General features: G+C 38.1%; 1 protein-coding gene and 1 long non-coding RNA gene across 2 annotated transcripts; one reads left to right on the forward strand and one right to left on the reverse strand.

Annotated features, from left to right (window-relative positions):
• The first annotated feature begins 2,355 nt into the window (after nucleotides 1-2,355).
• On the forward strand, nucleotides 2,356-8,686 carry LOC134825792 (uncharacterized). Its single transcript, XR_010161609.1, has 3 exons — nucleotides 2,356-2,425; nucleotides 8,219-8,362; nucleotides 8,605-8,686. It is a non-coding gene; the product is annotated as an uncharacterized LOC134825792 (long non-coding RNA).
• A 12,148-nt stretch (nucleotides 8,687-20,834) lies between these two features.
• Nucleotides 20,835-23,237, reverse strand: LOC134825793 (uncharacterized). The gene is made up of 5 exons (XM_063837998.1): nucleotides 23,191-23,237; nucleotides 22,789-23,010; nucleotides 21,666-21,823; nucleotides 21,416-21,505; nucleotides 20,835-21,125 (listed from the first exon to the last, which is right to left on the reverse strand). Exons 1-5 carry the CDS (start codon nucleotides 23,209-23,211, stop codon nucleotides 21,002-21,004), a joined length of 615 nt encoding a protein of 204 aa, XP_063694068.1. The 5' UTR covers nucleotides 23,212-23,237; the 3' UTR covers nucleotides 20,835-21,001.
• Nucleotides 23,238-23,375: the final 138 nt, after the last annotated feature.

Raw genomic sequence — 23,375 nt, forward strand, 5'->3', positions numbered from 1 at the left:
GCCTTAAGTAGAACATACGTTCGTGATTTCAGCAATTAATTTAAAGGCACCGTTCCGACTGGACCTGTTTTATTACTATAAATGTAACTCTATGAAATATTTTTTGTTTACACTTGGTTTTGCTGTCATCTACCCGTACAATGTCCACTATGTCTGTACTTCAGTTATTTTGTCCTCATCTTTACTGGCTGCAGTGTCAGCTGTTGTATTACACTTACACTCCTCTATACACCCCTTATTTGTCTTAAACTTCTCCCGCATTTTAAACTCTGGTTACCATCATGGAGACAGCCTTAAGTAGAACATACGTTCGTGATTTCAGCAATTAATTTAAAGGCACCGTTCCGACTGGACCTGTTTTTATTACTATAAATGTAACTCTATGAATATTTTTGTTTACACTTGGTTTTGCTGTCATCTACCCGTACAATGTCCACTATGTCTGTACTTCAGTTATTTTGTCCTCATCTTTACTGGCTGCAGTGTCAGCTGTTGTATTACACTTACACTCCTCTATACACCCCTTATTTGTCTTAAACTTCTCCCGCATTTAAACTCTGGTTACCATCATGGAGACAGCCTTAAGTAGAACATACGTTCGTGATTTCAGCAATTAATTTAAAGGCACCGTTCCGACTGGACCTGTTTTTATTACTATAAATGTAACTCTATGAAATATTTTTTGTTTACACTTGGTTTTTGCTGTCATCTACCCGTACAATGTCCACTATGTCTGTACTTCAGTTATTTTGTCCTCATCTTTACTGGCTGCAGTGTCAGCTGTTGTATTACACTTACACTCCTCTATACACCCCTTATTTGTCTTAAACTTCTCCCGCATTTTAAACTCTGGTTACCATCATGGAGACAGCCTTAAGTAGAACATACGTTCGTGATTTCAGCAATTAATTTAAAGGCACCGTTCCGACTGGACCTGCTTTTATTACTATAAATGTAACTCTATGAAATATTTTTTGTTTACACTTGGTTTTGCTGTCATCTACCCGTACAATGTCCACTATGTCTGTACTTCAGTTATTTTGTCCTCATCTTACTGGCTGCAGTGTCAGCTGTTGTATTACACTTACACTCCTCTATACACCCCTTATTTGTCTTAAACTTCTCCCGCATTTTAAACTCTGGTTACCATCATGGAGACAGCCTTAAGTAGAACATACGTTCGTGATTTCAGCAATTATTTAAAGGCACCGTTCCGACTGGACCTGTTTTTATTACTATAAAGTAACTCTATGAAATAATTTTTTGTTTACACTTGGTTTTGCTGTCATCTACCCGTACAATGTCCACTATGTCTGTACTTCAGGTTATTTTGTCCTCATCTTTACTGGCTGCAGTGTCAGCTGTTGTATTACACTTACACTCCTCTATACACCCCTTATTTGTCTTAAACTTCTCCCGCATTTTAAACTCTGGTTACCATCATGGTGACAGCCTTAAGTAGAACATACGTTCGGATTTCAGCAATTAATTTAAAGGCACCGTTCCGACTGGACCTGTAACTCTATTACTATAAATATAACTCTATGTAATATTTTTTGTTTACACTTAGTTTGCTGTCATCTACCCGACAATTAACGATTAATCCAAATATGGCATGTCGTCCAGTGTCCACTATGTCTGTACTTCAGTTATTTGTCCTCATCTTTACTGGCTGCAGTGTAAGCTGTTGTATTACACTTACACTCCTCTATAAACGAATTGGTCTTATTTGTCAAGTTTCCGACTCTTTCGCCCCAATTTTATTTGGAACTTCTGTTCCAAATAAAATTATTATAGTGTCAAGTCAACACTGTTGACGTGACTATTATATTAATAAATTAATCGACTCTAGAGATTTTGCTTTTATATTTGAAACAACTACCGTCCACGAAGGATTATATTTATTGCTATTTTATTTTATACTTAGCCAGAATCTGATTTCTCTATTAGATGTGTTGAAGTCAAAGATAATACTGGATTTTTGTTCGACCTTATACTTTTCTGCTGAAGCTCCATATCGGTCAACACGTATAATACCTCTCTGGGAACCTATTTGTGCATTCATGAAGGATGAAACCCAAGGTGAGTTATGGACTTATTCTAAATTCAAATATTCTCATAATATTCTAACTGCTTCCCTACTTACCCCTAACTTGAGTGCTTGTGAACCACATCAAAACCCTGATTTATCATACACCCACGATTAATCGCACAAGTTTGTCTTTCCCTCAAACTGCAAACTGAGCAGTAAATCGTGGTGTTTACTGTACATGTTTGCCTGGTGAATACCATGATTACAATGTTAAGTTTATGATAACAATTCGTCTAACCCTTAACACATTACGCCCACTTTGCAGTTGACGAACAGAGAAAAAGTCATATCTTGGGATATGGACCGATACATCAGTTGATCTTTGAATAAGAGGTGAGAATTAATTTAAATATATCATTTGTAGGTTAATTTTTTTATAGCCCTATTATCTCAATAAGGGGGTTCGGAATAACATCATCCACACAAGTCACATATCAAACAAGTCAAGTTCAGGGCCAAAGTTTTTTCCAACAAAAAGGTCCCAGTCCTGCTTAAGTTGAGGGATCTATAAAATATCAATTGCCTTTTTGTGGGTCAACTCTTCAAATAAATTTCATGACCCCCCCCCCCCCCCCCCCCCCACAGAAAAATACTACTGATAAACCCCTGACTCATATACTGATAATCAGCATTTGGCTGAACTATGCCAACAAATTTGATAGGTGAACTGTGCTGAAACCGTGCCAGATTATCGGGCATTACAAAATATGTTTGGATTTTTAAAACATCACCCCTAATTGTAAAGAGGGTTACACTGTAAAATCCAAAGGGTCGAAAACTTCCTTTTTCCTCAACCCATACGGGTTCGGGTTTTCCGAACTTTGATCACTTGAGGGTTCTTTTTCTCCACATCCATACTGTCCTTTATCACTAATCCACGATGCAAACGTTGATTTTTTACTTTCCTGTTTTCAAAAACCCGCCCATCGATCATTTTTCTATTTTTAATTATTTAATTTCCGTTAGGGAGTACCCTTATTGATAGGTGACTGATAGACCGCACCCCCTACCGTGTACTTGTCCGGCAATTAAAATCAATGGGGTTTGTCTAAAGGGAGAAAATGATAGGAAGGGGCAGTGAAAAAAAAACCTTTAATTTAGGATGGGGGCTCACCATTAATATATTATTAGTTGCCGCTAGCTGGCCCAGTTTGTTCTGGCTTTTTGTGTAAAAAGTATTATATACAATCTAGTTTTTTTTTTGTAAAACATAAATATAAGACGTAAAATCCATACACAAAATAACTAAAACTAATTTAAATAATTAACTAATTAACTAATTACTAATTAACTAATTAACTAATTAACTAATTCCACTAAACTAATAGGGGGGGGCAGTAATATGACGTTATATCCAGTAACTGTCAAACCCGTTTGTTATCTTCTTAGTCCTGAATATTATGTAATAGGAAACTGGGCCACGTGTCATTGTCATTTTCACTCTGCAGGTTCAAGAGCATGCGTTTTGTAGCCGATTTACAAAGGTTTATGGAAAAAAGTTTGGGTAGGGCCGGGTGCTACATTTGCATTTACAGCATAAATTGAGAGTAAAGGTTCTTTTAAAGAACAAGCGAAAATCTGAAATATGTGGTGTTGCACTCGGCTAACCAGGAAGCTGCAGTCACGTGATCTGAGTTTGCAGAGGGTGCATTTTCTGGGATGGTCATACGGATTTGTTGAGTGACTGAGCTACGGAAGTGTTTGTTTCGGTGCATGAGAATTAGTGTGTTTTTTACAATAACACTGTGCACGGTGAGCATACCATTGTCATTGAAAAATTGTTTAGTGTGCTCTGCAGTCGACCGTCTTTGTAAAAGTAATTAAAGTAACCTGGCATTACTGCAGATGCAGATTGCAGCCTGATACCCTGTGTTTTGTCGTGAGAAGAGTGATTCAGTATGATTTTTTGCTGCAAACCCCCATATAATTGAACAGAAGTTTAAATGCGATTGAACAAAACTTTGATATAATGTCAATATGTTCATTATATGCAAGCCTCTTGATTTATAACTGTAGCCTTATTTGAATCGGTAGGTGATATAATTTATAATTCCTACAGTAGGTGACATAATTCCATCATTTTTTCTAACAGCTGCGATATGCTTAGACCATGTTAATTTATCATCCATTATAACGCCAAGAAACCGTGCTTCCCTTTTACGATCTAATTGTGTGTCTGCAATATGAATATTTGGAGTATTGTCAGTATTTCTAACACCGAAAAGCATATAGCAGGTCTTTTTTAGATTAAGTGAAAGTCCATCACAGTCAACCCAGCGTACAAACTCGTGGAGAATTGGTTTGGAATTTGTATCGTGTGCATTTTTACCTTTTATTAGATGTTTAAAGACAAAATACTACTGATAAACATCCTGACTCATATACTGATGTAATCTAGCAGCGTGGCTAGAACTATGCCAACAATAATTGATAGGTGAACTGTGCTCGGTTGGGCCTGGGTAACACTCAATCCCAGTCTTGAAACCGTGCCAGATTATCTGACATTACTAAAATATTGCTCGTGATTGTTAATCACCCGTCTAATTGTAGATGATGGTTATCACTGTAATAGTCTGGAGTCCGCAAACTTGCTCTGTTCCTCAACCCATATCGTGGTTCTGGTTCCGGTATCTCTTGATCACTTGATGGTTCTGTTCTCCAGCATCCAGCTGATCTGTTGCCCAGTAATCGACCGGGATTCCCAGTACCGGGAATCCCGGTACCGGGATTGGCAATTATGAGCTATCCCGGTCCCGGTCAAAATGCTGATTTATGATCTCGGTCCCGGTCCCGGTTAATTCAGGATTCTTGGTCCAGGTCAATCACTCAAATTTGCCGGGATTTTGGCCTGGATCTTTTACATAATTTCATTCACTGTGATTTTAAGTTTTTCCTTTCATTCATTTTGAATTTCATCTTTAAACATCCTCTGAGGCCAAATAAAACAATGTTTAAAATTGCTAAACAAGTTTGAGTAATAAATTATGATCATGAATAACCAGTAATCGGCCGGAATTCCCGGTACCGGGAATCCCGGTACCGAGATTGGCAATTTTGAGCTATCCCAGTCCCGGTCCCGGTCCCGGTCAAGTCACATTTTTCATCCCGGTCCTGGTCCCGGTCAAATTATGCGGATCCCCCAGACAACCATAACACGAGGTTAACGAAAATATGGAATATAATAACCCCTAACTTAAAAATATTTGATTATTCTGTTAGTATTTCTTGCCTGAAATCCACTTGCCAACCAGCATTGTCATGCCGTGCCAACCAGCATTGTCATGCCGTGTATGACTGTACAAATACAGATTTTGATATTATTAACCTTAAAATTTCGTAGGCTCCTGTAGGGATTCCACCTGACCTCCAAAATTTCATGACCAAATCGACTTACTCTGCCAGCTAAGCGTATTCCAGTTGAATGTGATGTGTGAGTGAGTAAGTGTAGTGTAAAGAGATCCTATTTTTGTATCCAATTTGAATTCTAATAAAGACCCTAAGCATTATGATCAAATTTTTAGTACAATAGTTATATCAGGGTTGACATCTATGATTAATATTATAACCCAACATTCATTTTTTTCTCCCCTAAATTTAAACCCCCGGCCCCCACTTAAGACATTTAGCCATGATTTAACACCCAAAATACTTACCGTCCTTAATAATTGTAAAGACCATTTGTTACAAAATAGCTTAGTGTCCCTAGAAGGGTGTTCTGCTAACAGTTTTCGACTGACTTGAATGTCCTGCACAGCAGATTGAAGCTTCTTAAATTATTTTTTATTCTTATTGTATTGCTGTGTAAATTTGATTCTAATTCTAATTCTAATTCTAATAGCTGCTAGAATAGTACATGCCAAATATTCCCTCTTACACCCACAAATTATAATGCCTTCCTATCAACCAGACTAGCGTTCTGGTGTGTACAAAAGCTACCAGCCAGTACATTCCTTGCCCCGCTAGTTGATTGTCAAAAAACCATACAGCTCAGAACAAATGGCCATTTACTACTAAGAGCATTATATGTTTTCATTTGTTTACATTTTATGCTGTTTACTCTCCTGTACTTCTAAAAAACCGCTCCATCGATCACTTTCTACTTTAATTATTTAATTCCGTTAGAGGAGTACTCGCAGTCCCTAGCCGTGTACTTGTTAGAGCAGTTTATTAGAGAAACAGGGAACATTGCATAGTTTATAGTGTGTGTCACTGATAAAATCAGTGATATTTACGGCAGATGCCAGATCCTGTAATAAAACGGAATCATAGCTTATAATATTTTTTATAGATTACAGCGGCTACACTCCTAAATTTGCTTCGCACACACCATACACATTTGTACATTCCAATTTCCATTGATAGATATATTCGCACGTGTGCGCGGCTCTGATCACGCCACAGCCCACAATTAATTGGCAAATATCATATTAGAGACACACCGAATTATAGACCAAAATGTGTCTAAGAGTTTTATGTAAACCACACTTGCTTCAGCATTTCTGCCAAAATTTGAGTGTGCATCACCGGAACTTCGAGATTTGCGTGAATTGTCGAGTTGTACAGACAGATCCGTCTGATAAAATCGATCTGCCGACACACAAAGCTTACAAAAGATTTGTGTCTTAATATATAGGGTGGGCCAAAAGTCAGTGGGCATACGTTGGCCTTAATAGCTCCGCTGTGTTTTATATTTTAGAGCTGTTGCTTTGCAGATGGCATACTGTACTTACTGGTTCGAGGATTTCGTCGTCAAAATTTGAAAATTCGAATATTTTAGACCACGCCCATTCAATATTAAAACACCTATATTGTTTTCTCTGAACATGCTGAACGCCTATTTTTTCAGAGACGGTAGATTATTAAATGTTGCATATGATCCGAAAACATGAGGCAAAGCGGATTAGAAATGACCAAGTTATCAAGCATTTTCTGTATCTTGTTAACAATATTGACTGGGTGATTATGTGACACCGTGACACGACACCTTAATTGGGCACCCTTAACAATTCCCATAATGTTTAACGGGGTGGTTAACGGGGTCACCTAATCACGTGATTAGGTAAACCAATCTCCTGATCACACGTAATGAATAAACTCGTTATGCTTCATATCTCTGTCATCTAAGAAGTTACAGTTCTAATTTTTTCAGGACAAACGTAATTCGAATGGCCAAACACAATTCAATAAAATTTAGCTCGATTCGACTATCAAAACTATTATATAAAAACTATATCAAATTAATGCAAAAATGAACCTTCATTTGAAAAAAAATGAACTCTAATATTTATCGATTTGACAAATTCCTCGAACTAGTGGTGGTAGTAAGTCATACCAGAAAGAATTATTTCAATTGGGCACTCAGTGATTGAGCTATTAAGGCCACCCTGTATATATATAAGGCCACTTTTTGCCACTTAACCGCTTTTCTTGTTTGTCAAATAACTTTAGTTGTGAACATCGTTAAAGGTTGCAGATTTATCGAGGGTGTTCATATAATCAGGAAGACAATTTTACGTAAGATAATCAGTTAATTGGATAATAAGCAATAAGCTAATGAGCAAAAATTTAAAAACTTTTTTATAGGCTCAAAATGATTGGAATAGCTTAAAACACGGAGAAAAAGTAGTTTTTAGTTATCAGGAATTACTAAGTCGAAAGGGCTGAAACTGAAAAAACGTTAACCACAGGGTATTAGAGTTTCATAATTAATTTATATTAACTAATAAAGAATGGCTATTCTATAATATACACCAGATACACCACATTTTACTAGCTCTAATATTGTTCAGATACACCAGACTTTATTAGCTCTACTATTATAATTGTGGAGTTATACCAGACGTAGACGTCACTAGTTCTTATATTGTTAATATACACCATACTTCACTAGTATTTATATTGTTACGATACACCAGACTTTAGTAGCTCTAATGTTGTTCAGATACACCAGAATAGCTCTAATATTATAGATATACTAGGAATAATAGAGGGGGCCAAAAGTCCCGTTACACACGTGTTTAATATTTATAACTATTCATTCGAGAAGTCTGTCGTCAACATTCGAAAATTCGAATATTTCAGACAATATTAAATCCCAATAATGTTTTATAATGATTTATTTTTCAGAAACTCAGCAACCGCTGCAAGAATTGAAATGCCGAAAATCATTTGAAAATTCTCGTCGATTATATGTTGGGCCATGCGTTTGATCATCTATGGAGATTGGAGGTCACTCTGATTTAGTTATTGAAAAGGAAATGTAAAACCAAGGTATGTGATATACGTTGCAAGTGACCATGTGGTCAAGTATTCATTTCTAACCTCCGGTTTGTGCTACCAAGCATTGATTCAGTCGATATTGGTCGCTCTGCATCTTGTTTTAAGTTACTTTTCAAATAGATCCAATGCTGGATTATATTAATGAGCAATTAATATAAAATAAATCCTTTTGGGTATGCTTAAACAAATCTTTACGTATCATGAATAATCTAATGTGACATAATATATTTCAGGAGACTGAAGAAATCCAAAGATAGAGCCAAAAAAGACAGTCAGAGGACCAATTTGATTAACCTTAACAAGAAGAAGGCCGAGCTGGATGAACAGATATTGCTCCGTAGCTCGTTTCCTAGACCCTACTTCATAAAAGTATCCCCATCCTCAACAGATCCTCATCATACAGCAGAACCTCAACCTCCAGCAGAGAAAGACAATTTTAAGTATTCCCGACGAAAATGGTCAATTCTCAGATTCAAAAATTCTCAACAATAGTCATGATCACCCAGATGTTCTGCCTAGGGTGAATGTTAAGACCACTAAGTATTCCGAAATGTGTTCTATGAATAAGCTAGATGGTATATTTAAATTGTCTTGGTAAGAACGTGCCAGTAACTGAGCCGCATATTTTAAAGGGATTAGATTTATCTATGTTTTGTCTTAAAGAACCATTTACTTCTGAGCTGCCCTGTCAAAATTAAAAGGGCGTATAGGTTGTTTCGGCAAAAGTTTCCTTAAATTATTGATGGACGATGTTAAAGATCGTAATTTGGTTATGAATACTTCCGAAGAATTGAGTGATTATGAAATAAAGGATATTGCCCGCTGTAGACAATGTTGGAGGATCCTTTAAATGTAGGTTTTTTTGCACATTTTACGGTTTGAAGATGTTTTAACCATGGTAAATTAGGTACACGTACTCAAGTTCGACACGCACTGTAGTTCATCACTTATACTGTAGTTCGACAAACCCTAAGATTCGACTCTGTCGAACTCGAACCAAAGTGCTCTATCTGGACTCAAGTTCGACACTCACTTAAGTTCGACAAGAGAACTTAGACTGTCGGACTAAGGTTTTGAAATCTCCAATATCAAGCAACGATCCGTTATGAGCTTGAAATCTATTCGTTTGTTTGTTCTCCGCTTGTCTCATGCTGTTCAATTATGTTTGAATGTAATTTCTATAATCCACATCTGTGGACATTAATTAATTGACCTCATACTCAATTGTTAGTTAGCGGAGTTGTAGGCTTAACGGAGAGATAAAAGAGTAACGTGGTAACTCTTACTTCGTTTTATAGATCTAGACTCTAGAGTATGCTATGTAAATACAAGGGTCGGCCTCGGTTTTACCGAGGAATAGCGATTTTTCCTCGGCCTTGGTCAGGAGGACAATTCCTCGGTTTGCCTCTGTTTTTTATCAAAGACCCTCGTATAAATATCTAACACATACCACACTTTATGTATTGTCACAAATGACTAGTAGTAGTAAGCGAGTACCGGAGACCAGTCCAGAGATTTGGCTGCTGAACCGGAAACCGTCTGATATCAATCTTTTTTCTTTGAAGCACTGATCTATGTTAATTTATATTGCAGATGAATTTTAGTTGTGTTATACATTAATATAAGGATACCAATAATACAATTTTGAGTTATATGAGGTGAGTTTTGTAAATCGTAAATATCGTGACTAAAATTCTGGCTTTACTGATTGAATTTGGAATATTTTTTCTGATTAAAATGCCGGATTAACTTATTTAATTTGAAAGATGCTTTCTCGTCTTATCCAAGTATCGACATTTCAAAAATAATCAATCTACCGAGACTTCAATGTTCATTCTAAAATAAGAATAAGAAGGAGAAAGTGTTGCTAGTTAGAAAATTGTAAAAAGTAAGGGTTTAGCTTTCCAGTCAACGATCACGTCATCAAAGAATTTAACATGTAACATCAAAATCAAATAGTCTAGAACCTTCTGAGATGACTCTCCCGTACACGCGGTAACAATTTAGTACTGCGTCTACTGCCCCGCGCACGCGAGTTCTTCTCGTCCAGTTGCACCTGAGATTTCTCGCGAATCTCGCAATTCGGATGACACCCACTATAGTGATGCGACCGTGGGGGTCACCACGTGATACAACAACGTATGACATTGACAAATGTTACTCGTCTAAATTTCTTCGAAGTAGCGCGCCCCGCTTTCTTCTCGAAATGGCACGAGCTACGAAATAGCGCGCGCCGGGCCAGATCATTAACAATGGTCAACGTATGACAACGTAACATAATGTCTGATGGTTGGCTCTTACTAAATCGTTCGCCCAAAAATTTCACGTGACTTTGTTTTTTTGGTTTTGCAGCCGTAAAAAACGGTTTTACATAAACCCTAATCCCAACCCTAACCCTAACCATAACCCCGAAGCTATCCATAATCTTAAGCACAACGCTAACCCTAACCCGAACCCTAAATAATCGAATTCACGTTTTACTAGCCTGTCACGTGACCAAAACGGTTTTTTGCCCATAACTCTCCATAGAAGCATTTTAACTCTACGTCATGGGGGTGATTCGGAATCAGCGTCCAAAAATACACCGATCTAGATCACTTACATGCCTTGGAGGACTTCGCCGCTTCGACGCGCCGCAGTGGCGTAACGAAGGGCCCTGCTGACCCCGCTGTGCAGGGGGGCGCCGTCTTAGGGGGCGCCAAATCGTCGTTTGAATGTGGGACAATTTCGAAAACTTAACTAAAGTACTAGCAAAACTGCGCGTTTTGCTCTAGATACACACTTTTTTAGAGATTTTACCGGCGTATCCTCTTAAATCGCCTAATTTGTTCAATTTTAGGGAGGGGCACCAAAAGGAGGGGGGCGCCAACAGGGGGGCGCCTTTTTGGCAGGGGGGCGCCAACAGGCAACGTTACGCCACTGCCGCGCCGCACGAACTAGCATTCTTGCTTCGCAGAGCGACGATCTCGATGGGTTGACATCGTCAACCAATTTCATGGCTAAAGGGCCTTTTCACAAGAATTTTCTTAAAATTTGGACGAGCGTCGAGCGATTTAGTAGGAGCTTGTCATACGTTGTATGACCCGCCGCGCACGAGTGCGCGGTTCCCACTGTATCGTAGAAACTCTAGGAGCGCTGATGGTTGGATATGCTTTAAATTTTCGGACACTTTCCTTGTAAGTCTATGAGTAAGCTTACCAATTTTTGTTGCAATCGGAGGTCGGGAAGAGTACTCAATATCTATCTGTTTGAAGAAAATTGTGCTGGCCGAAATTAGCGCTAAAAAACCATCCTACAGTCGGAACGCGCAGCTCACTGTCGATGGCGCACTACCTACTTTAAGATTTTACATAGCCATGAGTCATTATTTTACCATCGTTAATGGTCTGGCCCGGCGCGTGCTACTTTGTAGCACTTACCATAGGCCGGGCCATTTCGAGAAGAAAGCGGCGCGTGCTACTTTGAAGAAATTTAGACGAATAACATCCGTCAAGTCAAAATTCTTAGCTTCAGAGTTGCTCTAACCAAAGCCCTTTCGCTTGCAGTGTCCGAACAATTTCAAGCATATCCAACCATCAGACATTATCAATTATGTTACGGCTAAAAGCAGCGTATTTTGCCCCATTTTGATCACTTTATCAACTCCGATATCCACCAAATTTTTCGGACAGTTGTGAAATTGCTCTATTGGAAGGTCGTCGCCAATTTTCAGAATTACCCCATTCAAGGAACCGAAGATATATCCGAATAATACGACAAAAATCAACGAATTTCATGGTCAAATTACGCAACTTTTACAGCTATTTTTGCTCCAAAAAGGTATAACAAATTTGGTATTGTGAAAATTATCACAGTCTCTAGAAAACAGTGGTACAAAAATTTTTAAAATCTGAGCAAGTTAATGGGTGATATTCGTAAAATATTTGTTTCAAGACCTAGACCTTATAGTAGACCGTCGACGAGTCCAACTCGGTGCGCGTCTTGGTAGGTTGATTCACGTTGTCAATCCTTCGCATCTCGCCGATCTGCATACGTTGGTTGCGAGAAGCATTATTTGATGCGCGCGCGACCCAGTAGTGCATCGCGCTACAACTTGGTAGTTTATAATAACCTACTAGCGCTACTTCGAAGAAAGTTAGACGAGTAACATCCCGCGTCAAGGGTTAGGATTAAAGTTAGGTTTAGGTTTACTAGGTTTAGGTTTAGGTTTAGGTTTAGGTTTAGGTTTAGGTTTAGGTTTAGGTTTAGGATTAGGTTTAGGTTAATGCTTGTCATACGTTGTATTCACCAAACCATGTGCTTTCGCGCCACTTCGGGCGCGCTTGTTTCACGTGAGGCGGGCGCGCGCTACTGCAAGCGCAAGGGCTCTGGATAGAGCAATACGTTGTATGACCCGCCGCGTCAGGACGATACAGTGAAACGACCGTGGGTGTCACACCGTGAGTGTCACAACGTGATACAAGTTAATGCTAGGTCATAGGTTTCGCTCCTACTAAATCGTTGTCATACGTTGTATGACCCGCCGCGCACGAAGTGCGCGGCTCCCCCTGTATCGTCGAAGAACTATAGTGAAACGACCGTGGGGGTCACCACGTGATACAACTAAATCGCTCGCCCAAATTTTAAGAAAATTCTTGCAAAAAGGCCCTTTGAGTATGATTACTACTATGAAATTGATCTAAATCGGTGTATTTTTGGACGCTGATTCCGAATCATCCCCGGCCTATGGCGTAGGGTTAAAATGCTACCCTGGAGAGTTATGGGCAAAAAACCGTTTTGGTCACCTGACAGGCTAGTAAAACATAAACAATAAATTCGATTGTTTAGGGCTCGGGTTAGAGTTAGGGTTGCGGTAACTGTAAGGGTTATGGATAGCTTCGGGGTCATGGTTAGGGTTAGGGTTGTGATTAGGGTTTATTATAGTATTAGGGTTTATTATAGAGCATTTTTATCCTACGTCATGGGGGTTGATTTCCAAAAATACACCGATTTAGATCAATTTCATACCCAAAGGGCCTTTTCCATTTTCTCAAGAATCTTCTTAAAATTTGGGCGAGCGATTTAGTAGGAGCGATCGACATGGACTTGTTATTATATTAATATAGTCGAACCCACGCAATGCCACATGCGTCACTTGACGGATGTTACTCGTCTAAATTTCTTCGAAGTAGCGCGCGCCGCTTTCTTCTCGAAATAGCGCCGGGCCAGACCCTTAACAATGGTAAAATGCGTCACGTACGCAAAGAAAGAAAGAAAGAAACAGCACAGACCTTCACAACATGCTCACAAATAGTCAATTCAGTAAATTATTTTATGAGGATTACATTTTTGAGACCAGAAATTTTGTTTATAATATATTTCGTGAAAGATTTCCTAAACACTAAAAGTAAGCTACGATTTAGTAATAGTATTAGTATCCATATTCCGTGCACACTTTGAAACCATTTATTTATCTACGATATTATGTTTTTTTGTTTGGTTGAATAACTTTCATTTAACTGATTGGGATCTGACACATGTAATTTTGTAATGATCTTTCTGCTTTCTAATTTCTAATTTTCTAATTTTCTAATTTTCTAATTTTCTAATTTCTAATTTTTACGCGTGCAATCAGTGTACGTACTTTTGATCGACAATGTCAACGATCTTAAAGGAATGTTTTTTGCAACCTTCGTTAGATCGACGAAACGCACCGTACCACCATGGCCTTGCCAAACTGCGAAGTTTGGCAAAGCCATGGTGGTACGGTGCATTTCGCCGATCTAACAAAGGTTGCAAAAAGCATTCCTTTTTGACGGATGTTTGATGTTACTCGTCTAAATTTCTTCGAAGTACCCAGCAAACCCTACCAGCTGGGGTATATCTCCAAAAGTAAAATAGATAGAACCTTCCGGTTTTCAACAAAATTTCCGTCTCGTGAATTTACAGTTGGCTCCCCAGGAGCCAAATTTGTTGGAGGACTTCGCCGCTTCGACGCGCCGCGCGAACTAGCAATAGCATTCTTGCTTCGCAACGATCTCGATGGGTTGACATCGTCAACCAACCAAATTTGGGACAACGTAGATTCTGAATTAAACCGAAAAGTTTGATTTTGGGCTAAATAAAAGATCACAGTTTTTAAACTTTGCAAAGAAATGTCGTTGTCATGACTACTAGGCTCAATGCAGCGTGCGAAAGGTAAACTTGACGTGACACGCGACTACAAACGTGCTGTTGAAAATCTATCATCTCTAGCAAGCCCAGCAGGCGGTAAAGTTTTCTGGGTAGCGCACGCCGCTTTCTTCTCGCCCGACGGCAAGTGTTACGAAGTAGCGCGCGCCGGGCCAGACCATTAACAATGGTCAAATTCCTTTAAGATCTTTATCGCCGGAGAAACTGGTGGAGGCTACATCGATGATTTAGCTTTTTTAGTGTTTTGGTGCCATGGTACTACCTGGGCATCCCAGGCTATTGCATATTGATAAAAGAACACCTGCCAGCCTAGCCTGGCCTGCAAGATTTTTTTACATAGCTTGCGCGCTAGTCTATAATTGCTATTGCTGCGCTCGTTTCTCTCAGGAAGCTGAAGCTTGAAAAGAGCGCCGCACACGCCGCACAGGGACTGGCGTGCCAAGGTTTTTTGGATTATCACCTACATCATGCAGAACTAGATGATCATATATTATCAGCTAGGCCAGTGAAACAATGAAACATTATACTATAATATTAATAATGGCTGTAACCTTATATTAAGAACTGAGAACTTTTATGTTATTGTTATAATATCTTACATTTCAGAAACAGTTCATGGGTTAACTCCTTGAATAGTTTACCTAGTTTTGTTTGTGAGGCTTCACTCTGTGACCAATTAGACTTCATACAAATGCTAACGTGAATTAACGGACCCTTTCCGACAATTTGAAGCGGCTTTTCCCCTTGTCTTGGATTGATATTGTCTGTATAATAAGTAATAACCTACCAAGTCTAAACTACTATATCACTTTTATGTTTCCAGAACCTCCTCAATTTTCCGTGTCTGTTATTATTGCCCGTGCATGACAATCCGGCACTGATTTTAACACACATTATAAACTTCAAACTTCAAGCTTGCTGATTAGATAGTTTTCGTCAATATAAATGTATATAACTCAATAAATATATAAAACTTAAATATATAAAACTTAATGTACTAAGCACTCGATTCGCGTATGTAACGTTACTGTGGCCCCCTCCCTCTCCCCTCTTACAGTGTTATGTTACAGTGTTAAAGAATGTGAAATCGTATCAAGCAGCACAGTCTGTCACGTAAGTTAAGAACTGCATGTTACTGCTAAGTAGTAGTAGTGGATAGTATAAACTTATAAATAGTTGTTTTGTGCATAATATAATCTCATATCGAAGCATGCCTATTTCTTTGCTAATGCCACAGCAGTAACTGCTGTGGTATTTTTTTGTTTCAGGCCTTCGTTCTTGAATCTTGATTGTGAAATTTTACAGTTTACACTATACATAATCATACCAATAGCAAATAGAGCAGGGTTGTAGGGAGAGGGGGGCTCCCCACATTCCTACACCCCTGCAATAGTCATAGATCATACCCTACGGGTTCCTTGCACATATTATTCAAATGTTAAATTACTAAAAATGTACAGTAAAGCACTTGGTACTGGCATACTGTCTCAGGCTGATTAGATTACCGTGGTGTCATGATTATGGTAATCATGACATCAGTTATAGTAGCAGTTATAGCAGCTGTAGTACTAGTAGATACTGGGCCGCGATCAGCCTGTCATCCCGCCGAATCTCTATTGTTTATGAACATTATAGCCTGGGGTCTCCAGGTAACTGTAGAAGAAGTAGTAACAGCCGTTATGTTATGTCGTAATCTATCAAAAAGTGTTGCCTCGAATACTACTAGTACTATTATAGTACGTAGTATACTATTACTAGTGGTACTACTACTAATGTTTCATTTCCGTACAGTGTTATTCGGCTAATGACTATGATAGTACGGCGACATTTCCTAGCAGCTGATTTGTGATTTTAATATACATCTTATATGATGGGCGGTGTATCCGGAAGAGATAACATGAACTGGGTGAGCTGCGATTTGAAATGCTCCCGGTCGCCGATGCAATTCAGATGGTAAAGCATTGCATTCCACAATTTTCTGCGAATAGATTATCATAGTGACTGATTTGCTGCTGAGCTGGGTCTGCATGCAGATGGAATAACTGCTAGGTTTCCAAAACGTGGCCTTAAGACAAACTGCACGTTAAAATCGTTGCTAGTATGGTGATGGAGAATCTTCCACATATGAAGTAAAGTAAACCGCTCCTTGCGACGCTGTAAAGACATCAGAGATAGCCGTTGAATAAGGTCCCATTAATGGAGATCACGCATTTCAGTAATCCTTGCAGTGAAAGCTTTCTGTACGCTTTCAAGCTCCTGGATGTCACATATCTTGGAGGTGTGCCATAGCGGGCAACAGTATTCCAGTAGACTACGAACCATCGACTTGTAAAGCGTGAGCATTATGACTGGAGATCTGGTCTGAAAGACACTGAAAACCCAGGCAGCTGTTTCTATTGTGTCTATGACAGTTGACACATGTACTCAGACTTGTCTTTGTGTAGTGCCATATTGTTACGTTCAGACCATGAACACTGTTCAACTTCAAGTCATTTTGTAAAACGGATACGTCTTGTTAACTAATATTCTAGATTCTAGGATGAAGGTCAAATAAAATAACGTCCGATAAAATAGTTCCACTAACAGTATGTTTCTCATGTTCCTGACAAGATGAAAGACTCCAGAAGTTTGAATCAAACCGGCGGAGTTGGAAAAGAAGACAGCGACTTAATGGCAATGCCGGTTTTGTCAGAAGAGACCATGATGCGGGGTTATCACGTGATGGTCATAGTTTTGTGTTGTTTCGTTTTAGCTGCTATTGCTTTGTGCTACGTCACCTGGAAACTGCGGTACATGATCGTACTTCGAGTGGTAATTTACATTATAATTTACTTATAATACACGATATTTCGTGCTTTATTATTCGCAATGATACAACTGTTTGAAGTTAATTAATAAAGATTTTCAAGAATTAAAAAAAATCTTCGCGTTCGTCAAATACTGGACTAAATTTTCATCAAAATTTGGAATCAATTTTAACAAAACATATTTAATTAGTAATAGTGACTTATCAGTGATTTATTACTGAATATTAGTGATTTATTAGTGATTTATTAGTGATTTATTAGTGACCACCACCATCAGAGGGACCCACAAACAACAGTAGTTCAGAACCTGATTGCACAAACAGTGAATAGTGTGATTAAATCTGGTCGTGCAGGTCACCTCGGTACGGGGTCGTATGAACCCATACCCAGGGATGTGATGAGACTACAATCCTGGGAAATTCCTGAGAGTCTTTATTATGAGGTATGTAATTTGTTGTGTTTACACAATCATATCGGATTTTCTATTCCCTTAAAAGTTAAATCACAAAGGTCAACTGGAACCATCAATGATTCATACACTGCATTTTACAGGCATCTTCTGAATTTTATCAAAACTATTTCTGCAGACCGAGACCGATGCTAAACCTGCACTAGACAGAGCAAAAGTAAAGAAGAAAGTAACAATACGAGCAAACAGAGTAATTCATAGAGCGTCCACAGGGCAGATATTGCCACGAAGTGGGGTCAAGGCTGCCAGACCTCGGGGTAAAACCTTACCAGTTACCAACGTTATATTACCCTTACCCACTTATTACTCTTCGTTTGAAATCTAGTCGGACATTAATCATTGTAATTTGTAATTAGTATTTCTTGGTATAAGAACATGCTGTTTTTTATTAATTGCCATGTGAATGTGATCCAGCTTTAGAAAGGGACTTAACAAACGCCCCCCGCAGCAAAGACAGTGATCAACAAGCCGACCTACAGAAGATACTCCCGGATAAAATCAATAAGGCTCAGCTCTGGTCGGACAGTTCCAAGAGAGGTGGACCTCACAGTGTTACCGTCGGAGAGGTTGACAGGAACTACACATCCATTAGATAGAGCCTTATCAGGGATGAGTTATACCGGGTCAGCCACTGGGAGTGGTTACTCCAGTGCGTGACAATTTTAAGTTTAACAGCATTTTGATTTATATTCGATAGGTTCTTGATCAGTTTTAACAAAAAAAGTGTAACAACCCCTATTTACTTCCAAACTTTTTGTTACACTGGGGCATGATCACGAGCATTAATGTTCAGTTAATTACAAATGGAACCTTGAAATTTAGGATAAAATCAAACGTACGATAAATGATAAAACTGAACAAATATTTCCTTGTCCAGTACATTTCATTAATCGCGGAGCGATTAGTGTCGAGGAAACAGTAGTTGACTCAACATGAACTGTTTAGCGGATCACAGTTATGACTATGAGATAAATGACTCATAATGTCATATACTCGCATTTTCTCCCATCCATTTCCAATGTATTGTTTTTTTACAATTTCGTTACATATTATGTATAAATAACAGATAAATACGTAGTGGACATGTTTGTGTATGAAATGAAATGAGGTATTTATATCCCGCTCATATGATTAACCAACAACACAAGGAATGTGGTTTACCATACATAACTGTAATCAAATTCTTACAAAATCAAGTATAATGATTGTGTATTTATCTGTTAAAGCCCCAAATGGTACATATTGGCCTCCACGTGCCTTGGGGTGGGTGGTGTTTTGAGTGACTGTGGTAGCGTCACAAAAACGTTGAGGAAGATGTGTCTTCTGTTTTCTTGAAGTTTTGACTACGTATTAACCTATCTACAACTGCTGTGATGTAGCATCCATCTACCCAAGTTTTTGGACGCTGTATTTCGACATGAGAAAGATTTTGGTGGTTTTTGCTACTGTGTAGTAAATTGTGATTAGAGGAAATTGAAAGAGGAAAGAAGAGAGTAATAATAAAAGCATCACAAATATTGTAATACAATATTTGTGATGCTTTTATTATTACTCTCTTCTTTCCTCTTTCCACGGTGCTGGATACAAGGATTGCGATGAGTTCATGTACACTTATATCTTGTTTGAATTATGTTTGTTATATTTGCTACAAGGGTTCAATAAGTTTAAAATAGATTCAGATCAACTTAAAGGTGCAAGAAATTGGAGATGAATTAATGGTCGATGTGAATGTTGTTGGACGCATAAAGCGCACAGTTGATTCGATCAAATTTATTGGATTAAGCTTTACCGTTTTCTAAATCTTGATATAGAACTATCACTGTTTTTGATTTTATGCACTTTGTTCACAACGAATACCAATTTCTTCTCGCGGTCACATTTTTGTATCATTCGTTTTTAAATTTTCCAATCATCTAAAATCTTAAAATCCAATCTGAGTACAATTAACCGCTAGAAAACCGTAATAAGTGACAATTCTCCGCGGTTTTGGAAATTTTTGTATTTTGTACAATTGTAAAGAATACAACATGCTATGCGTGGAATTTAGGTGGGTTTTACAAGTTTTACTTTTACAAGTTTTACAAGTGAGTATAAAAACAAACTAAAGGAAATTCTTGAGGAGCTTAATAAAAGCAACCAAAAAGTGGAATAATTAACCATACAGCTCATTGCATCTTACAATATCATACAGCGTATAATATATCAGTGATTACTTATTTAACTGACAACAAAAATTAAAAGTTAAAACAAACGAAGATATTTAGATGATAAAAATAGTGTATCTACAATCTACAGTTAGGACTTAGGTCATCAAAAAGTTACCGCCATGGATTTTAAAGTATAATAATTGACTGACGGTAAATGTATGACAAGATGTTTGATTCTCGTTGGTGTATTAGTTATTGTTGAGTTTCAAAATAAATTCAAATGCGAAGATACCTGATTTTTTGCTTCAATCACCAAAAAAAGTTATTAATATTTAATCGTTATTAAAAACACAAATACAGAGTAAAAATAGGTTTAAAATCAAAGTGGGGTTAATAGTTAATACGGAAGAAACTTAACTCATACTGTTATAACAAACATGTAATTATATTTGGCGAAATTTTGGAACAATCTTCAAAAACATCATTTTTAAATGTTTTTTGTAAATAATTTTTTCTTTTCATGATTTTTTGATGTTTTTCCCCTTTTTTCATGTTTGCAGTTATCAGCTCAATAAAAATCGACAAAAGATTCAAGTTTTTGTTGTTTTTAGAATTAGCGGGAAAATTTGTTTTTAGGAGTAGAAGATTGGTCCAGTAGTTATAGTTACATATTGGTGAAAAGTAGACTGATCAAGATGAAAATATAATGATTATAACTTAATTTTAAAATTAAAACAAACAATAACTTTAAATTTGTTGTGTACCATCAGTTTCTGGGAGTAGTACCTTTCCCATTATAATTATCTCCCACAAGTTCAACATCTAGCATTAGCAACACTCTGATGATTACTTTATTTAATATTGACTCTCTTATATTTACAAGGAAACCAAATTACATTTCTGTATTTCACACCTCAAACACTCTCCGCTCAAACCAACGTGCTCTTCGTTGTAATCGCGCGAGATACAACTCTCTATATCAATTAACAAATCAACTAACCATTCAACTAAATGACCGAGCAGTCAAATTACAAATTTAAGAAGCGGGAGGAGAAGATTGTTTCTCGATGGGGAAGTAGAGGAACGATTGTTTTGAAAGCCGTTTCTTCAACTGCAGGTGCCGCTTAATGAATTCTACGGTATCCATTTGTTCTGCTAACCTGTAGGTGAGAAGAGCTAGTATTGAGGTGGGGGGTTGTATTTAGGTGGGGGAGGGGGTTGTGGGCAGGGGGAGGTAGTGAGGGTAGGGAGGAGGTGGGGGAGGGGGTTGTGGGCAGGGGGAGGTAGTGGGGGTAGTATTGAGTATATTCTTAATTTGGCTATGACGTATTCTTATTATCGTTACAATAAACACACATTTTTATTCTTAACCCTATAGAGTGGAAGGACTATTCTGTGTTCAAACAATACTTCATGAACAAATATTCGGATATTGAATAAAGGTATTTACCTAAGAACTTCCATAAGATCAGGAAAAGTAACCAATCTGTTTTCGTTCGTCCAAATTCTAATTAGTTCAGCTGTTGGACTGTCCAGTGACCTGTTTATAAAAAATGTTAAATCAAAACTCATTACAAAGCAGGTGTGGATGGAACAGAAATACCAGAAAGGTTTTAAGTCAAGTCTCTCTCGAAATTCGCTCAAATCAACATCAAAATGAAGTCCGCGCCCGTTTCTTGAAAAAAAATCACAGCACTTACGATTCAATGTCTTTAAGTCGATGTGACATGCCGAGCAGAGGTACAATCCTTCTCCACCCACAGGAAGGTGGCTCGTCCAGCATCCTGCACATGTGCTTCAGTAGACCGCGTGGTATGTCGTGTACATCTACATCTGACGTCCTCTGTGGTGTCGAGCTCTGGAGGGGATGGTCTTTGTTATTAATTAAATTATAAAGTTAAGGAAGGACGCTATTGTTAGTGGCCAGGTGTATGTAAGTGTCTCCTGGACAGGTCACAGATTTTAAGGTACCTGGTGAGTGGTGCTGTGGACAGATAACTTTGTAGATATTCATATATCCTAATAGAATACTAATTACTAATACACGACCAATTTTGATATCCTCAAGAAATCACTAAAGATGGTCGCTAGATCTAGCAAACTCCTAAATATTTAATTTCGATTGATAATTAATATCAATCGTAAATTGCACGTAAACAACCTTTTAAAAGCTTTCTCTGTATTTAAATTAGCGTTTATCTATTTAAACTTCCTGAACAAAATATATCACCAAATACATTTCCGAGGGGAAACTGAACGCTTTTAACTTTCTTAAAATGCAGTTTAAACCCCAGTGCTTTTTTCTCTCTAGTCCGTTAAAAAAATTCACTGAAACTTTCCCCGACTCTATTCATCACACATTTATCACACATTCTAGTTAAACTGCTGCAAACACTACAACAATATCTCTCACATGAGCGTGAACAACTATTGGGCCACTCGCAACTTTATCCTCCTTCTCTTTCTCATTCTCATTAGCAGACACCTCCGTGTCCTGGTGCTGTTGTCGGGAGAATTAATTATCATAATTAATTATCATCGATTAATTATCATAATTAATTATCATCCATTAGTAATCATAATTAATTGTCATGTTTTATTAGTGATATCATTACGTTTTTTGTGAGTTTTTCTAAGCGTTCATTCACCCATTATATTCTCATACAAAAAATGTTCGTGCGACGAAAATGTGTGTTAAATCTACGAATCATTAACAAACAGACGCTGATCTTAGTAGTTATTGATTTTATGATTTTTTAAAGTAAAGAATGTAAATAAAATCAGTGATCTCGTTAAGAACTACACGGACGGACGGAAACTAACCTCTGTGATATCGTGGAGCGGGTTAATGAATCGTTTCTGTCTCAGCTTCTCCAGCCTCTCTTCCTCAGACTCAAGTGTCTGCTCCACGCCGTGTATTGCTCTTCTCACCATCTGCAACTTGTCCAGTGTCTTCGTGGCTTTTTGTTCGCTGTCCATTGAGATGTCAAGGGAGGTTTGGGAGTGTGTTCGTTCGAACCGTCTCAGCGCTGCGTCCTTTTCAATCTGATAATAACAATCATCATGAATATTGAATACATTATATTTTAGGAATGAAATAATTGTGTAGGTGTGTGGAGATGTGTTGGTTGATTTTACAAAAATCGGTTCATTTGCATTTAATTTGACATTGAAAAGAGCTGGTGCGTGAAACTAACTGTAGTAGAGACACTGAGACAGACTAACCGTAGTAGAGACAGACTCCATAGACTTTTGAAGCTGCTGATCCTCCTCTCTCCCCACGTCCACCATATCGTAGTGATAGATCAGCTCCTCTTCAGCTGTCTTCCCTAACTGCTGTACCGCTCTCGTTATCTAAGAAAGTGAAAGTGAAAGTGAAAGTGAAAGTGAAAGTGAAAGTGAAAGTGAAG

This window comes from Bolinopsis microptera, unplaced genomic scaffold (assembly GCF_026151205.1).
Source record: "Bolinopsis microptera isolate Bmic1 unplaced genomic scaffold, MBARI_Bmic_1.0 sca88, whole genome shotgun sequence".
Taxonomy (NCBI): domain Eukaryota; kingdom Metazoa; phylum Ctenophora; class Tentaculata; order Lobata; family Bolinopsidae; genus Bolinopsis; species Bolinopsis microptera.

What these genes read in the sequence shown, in the direction of transcription:
- LOC134825793 (XM_063837998.1), bottom strand. Translation starts at nt 23,211, where the DNA reads ATGGAGTCTGTCTCTACTACG. An exon ending in CGCTCCACGATATCACAGAG is followed by an intron (nt 21,824 to 22,788) that starts GTTAGTTTCCGT and finishes CATCCCCTCCAG; the next exon opens with AGCTCGACACCACAGAGGAC. An exon ending in GATCTTATGGAAGTTCTTAG is followed by an intron (nt 21,126 to 21,415) that starts GTAAATACCTTT and finishes TCTCACCTACAG; the next exon opens with GTTAGCAGAACAAATGGATA.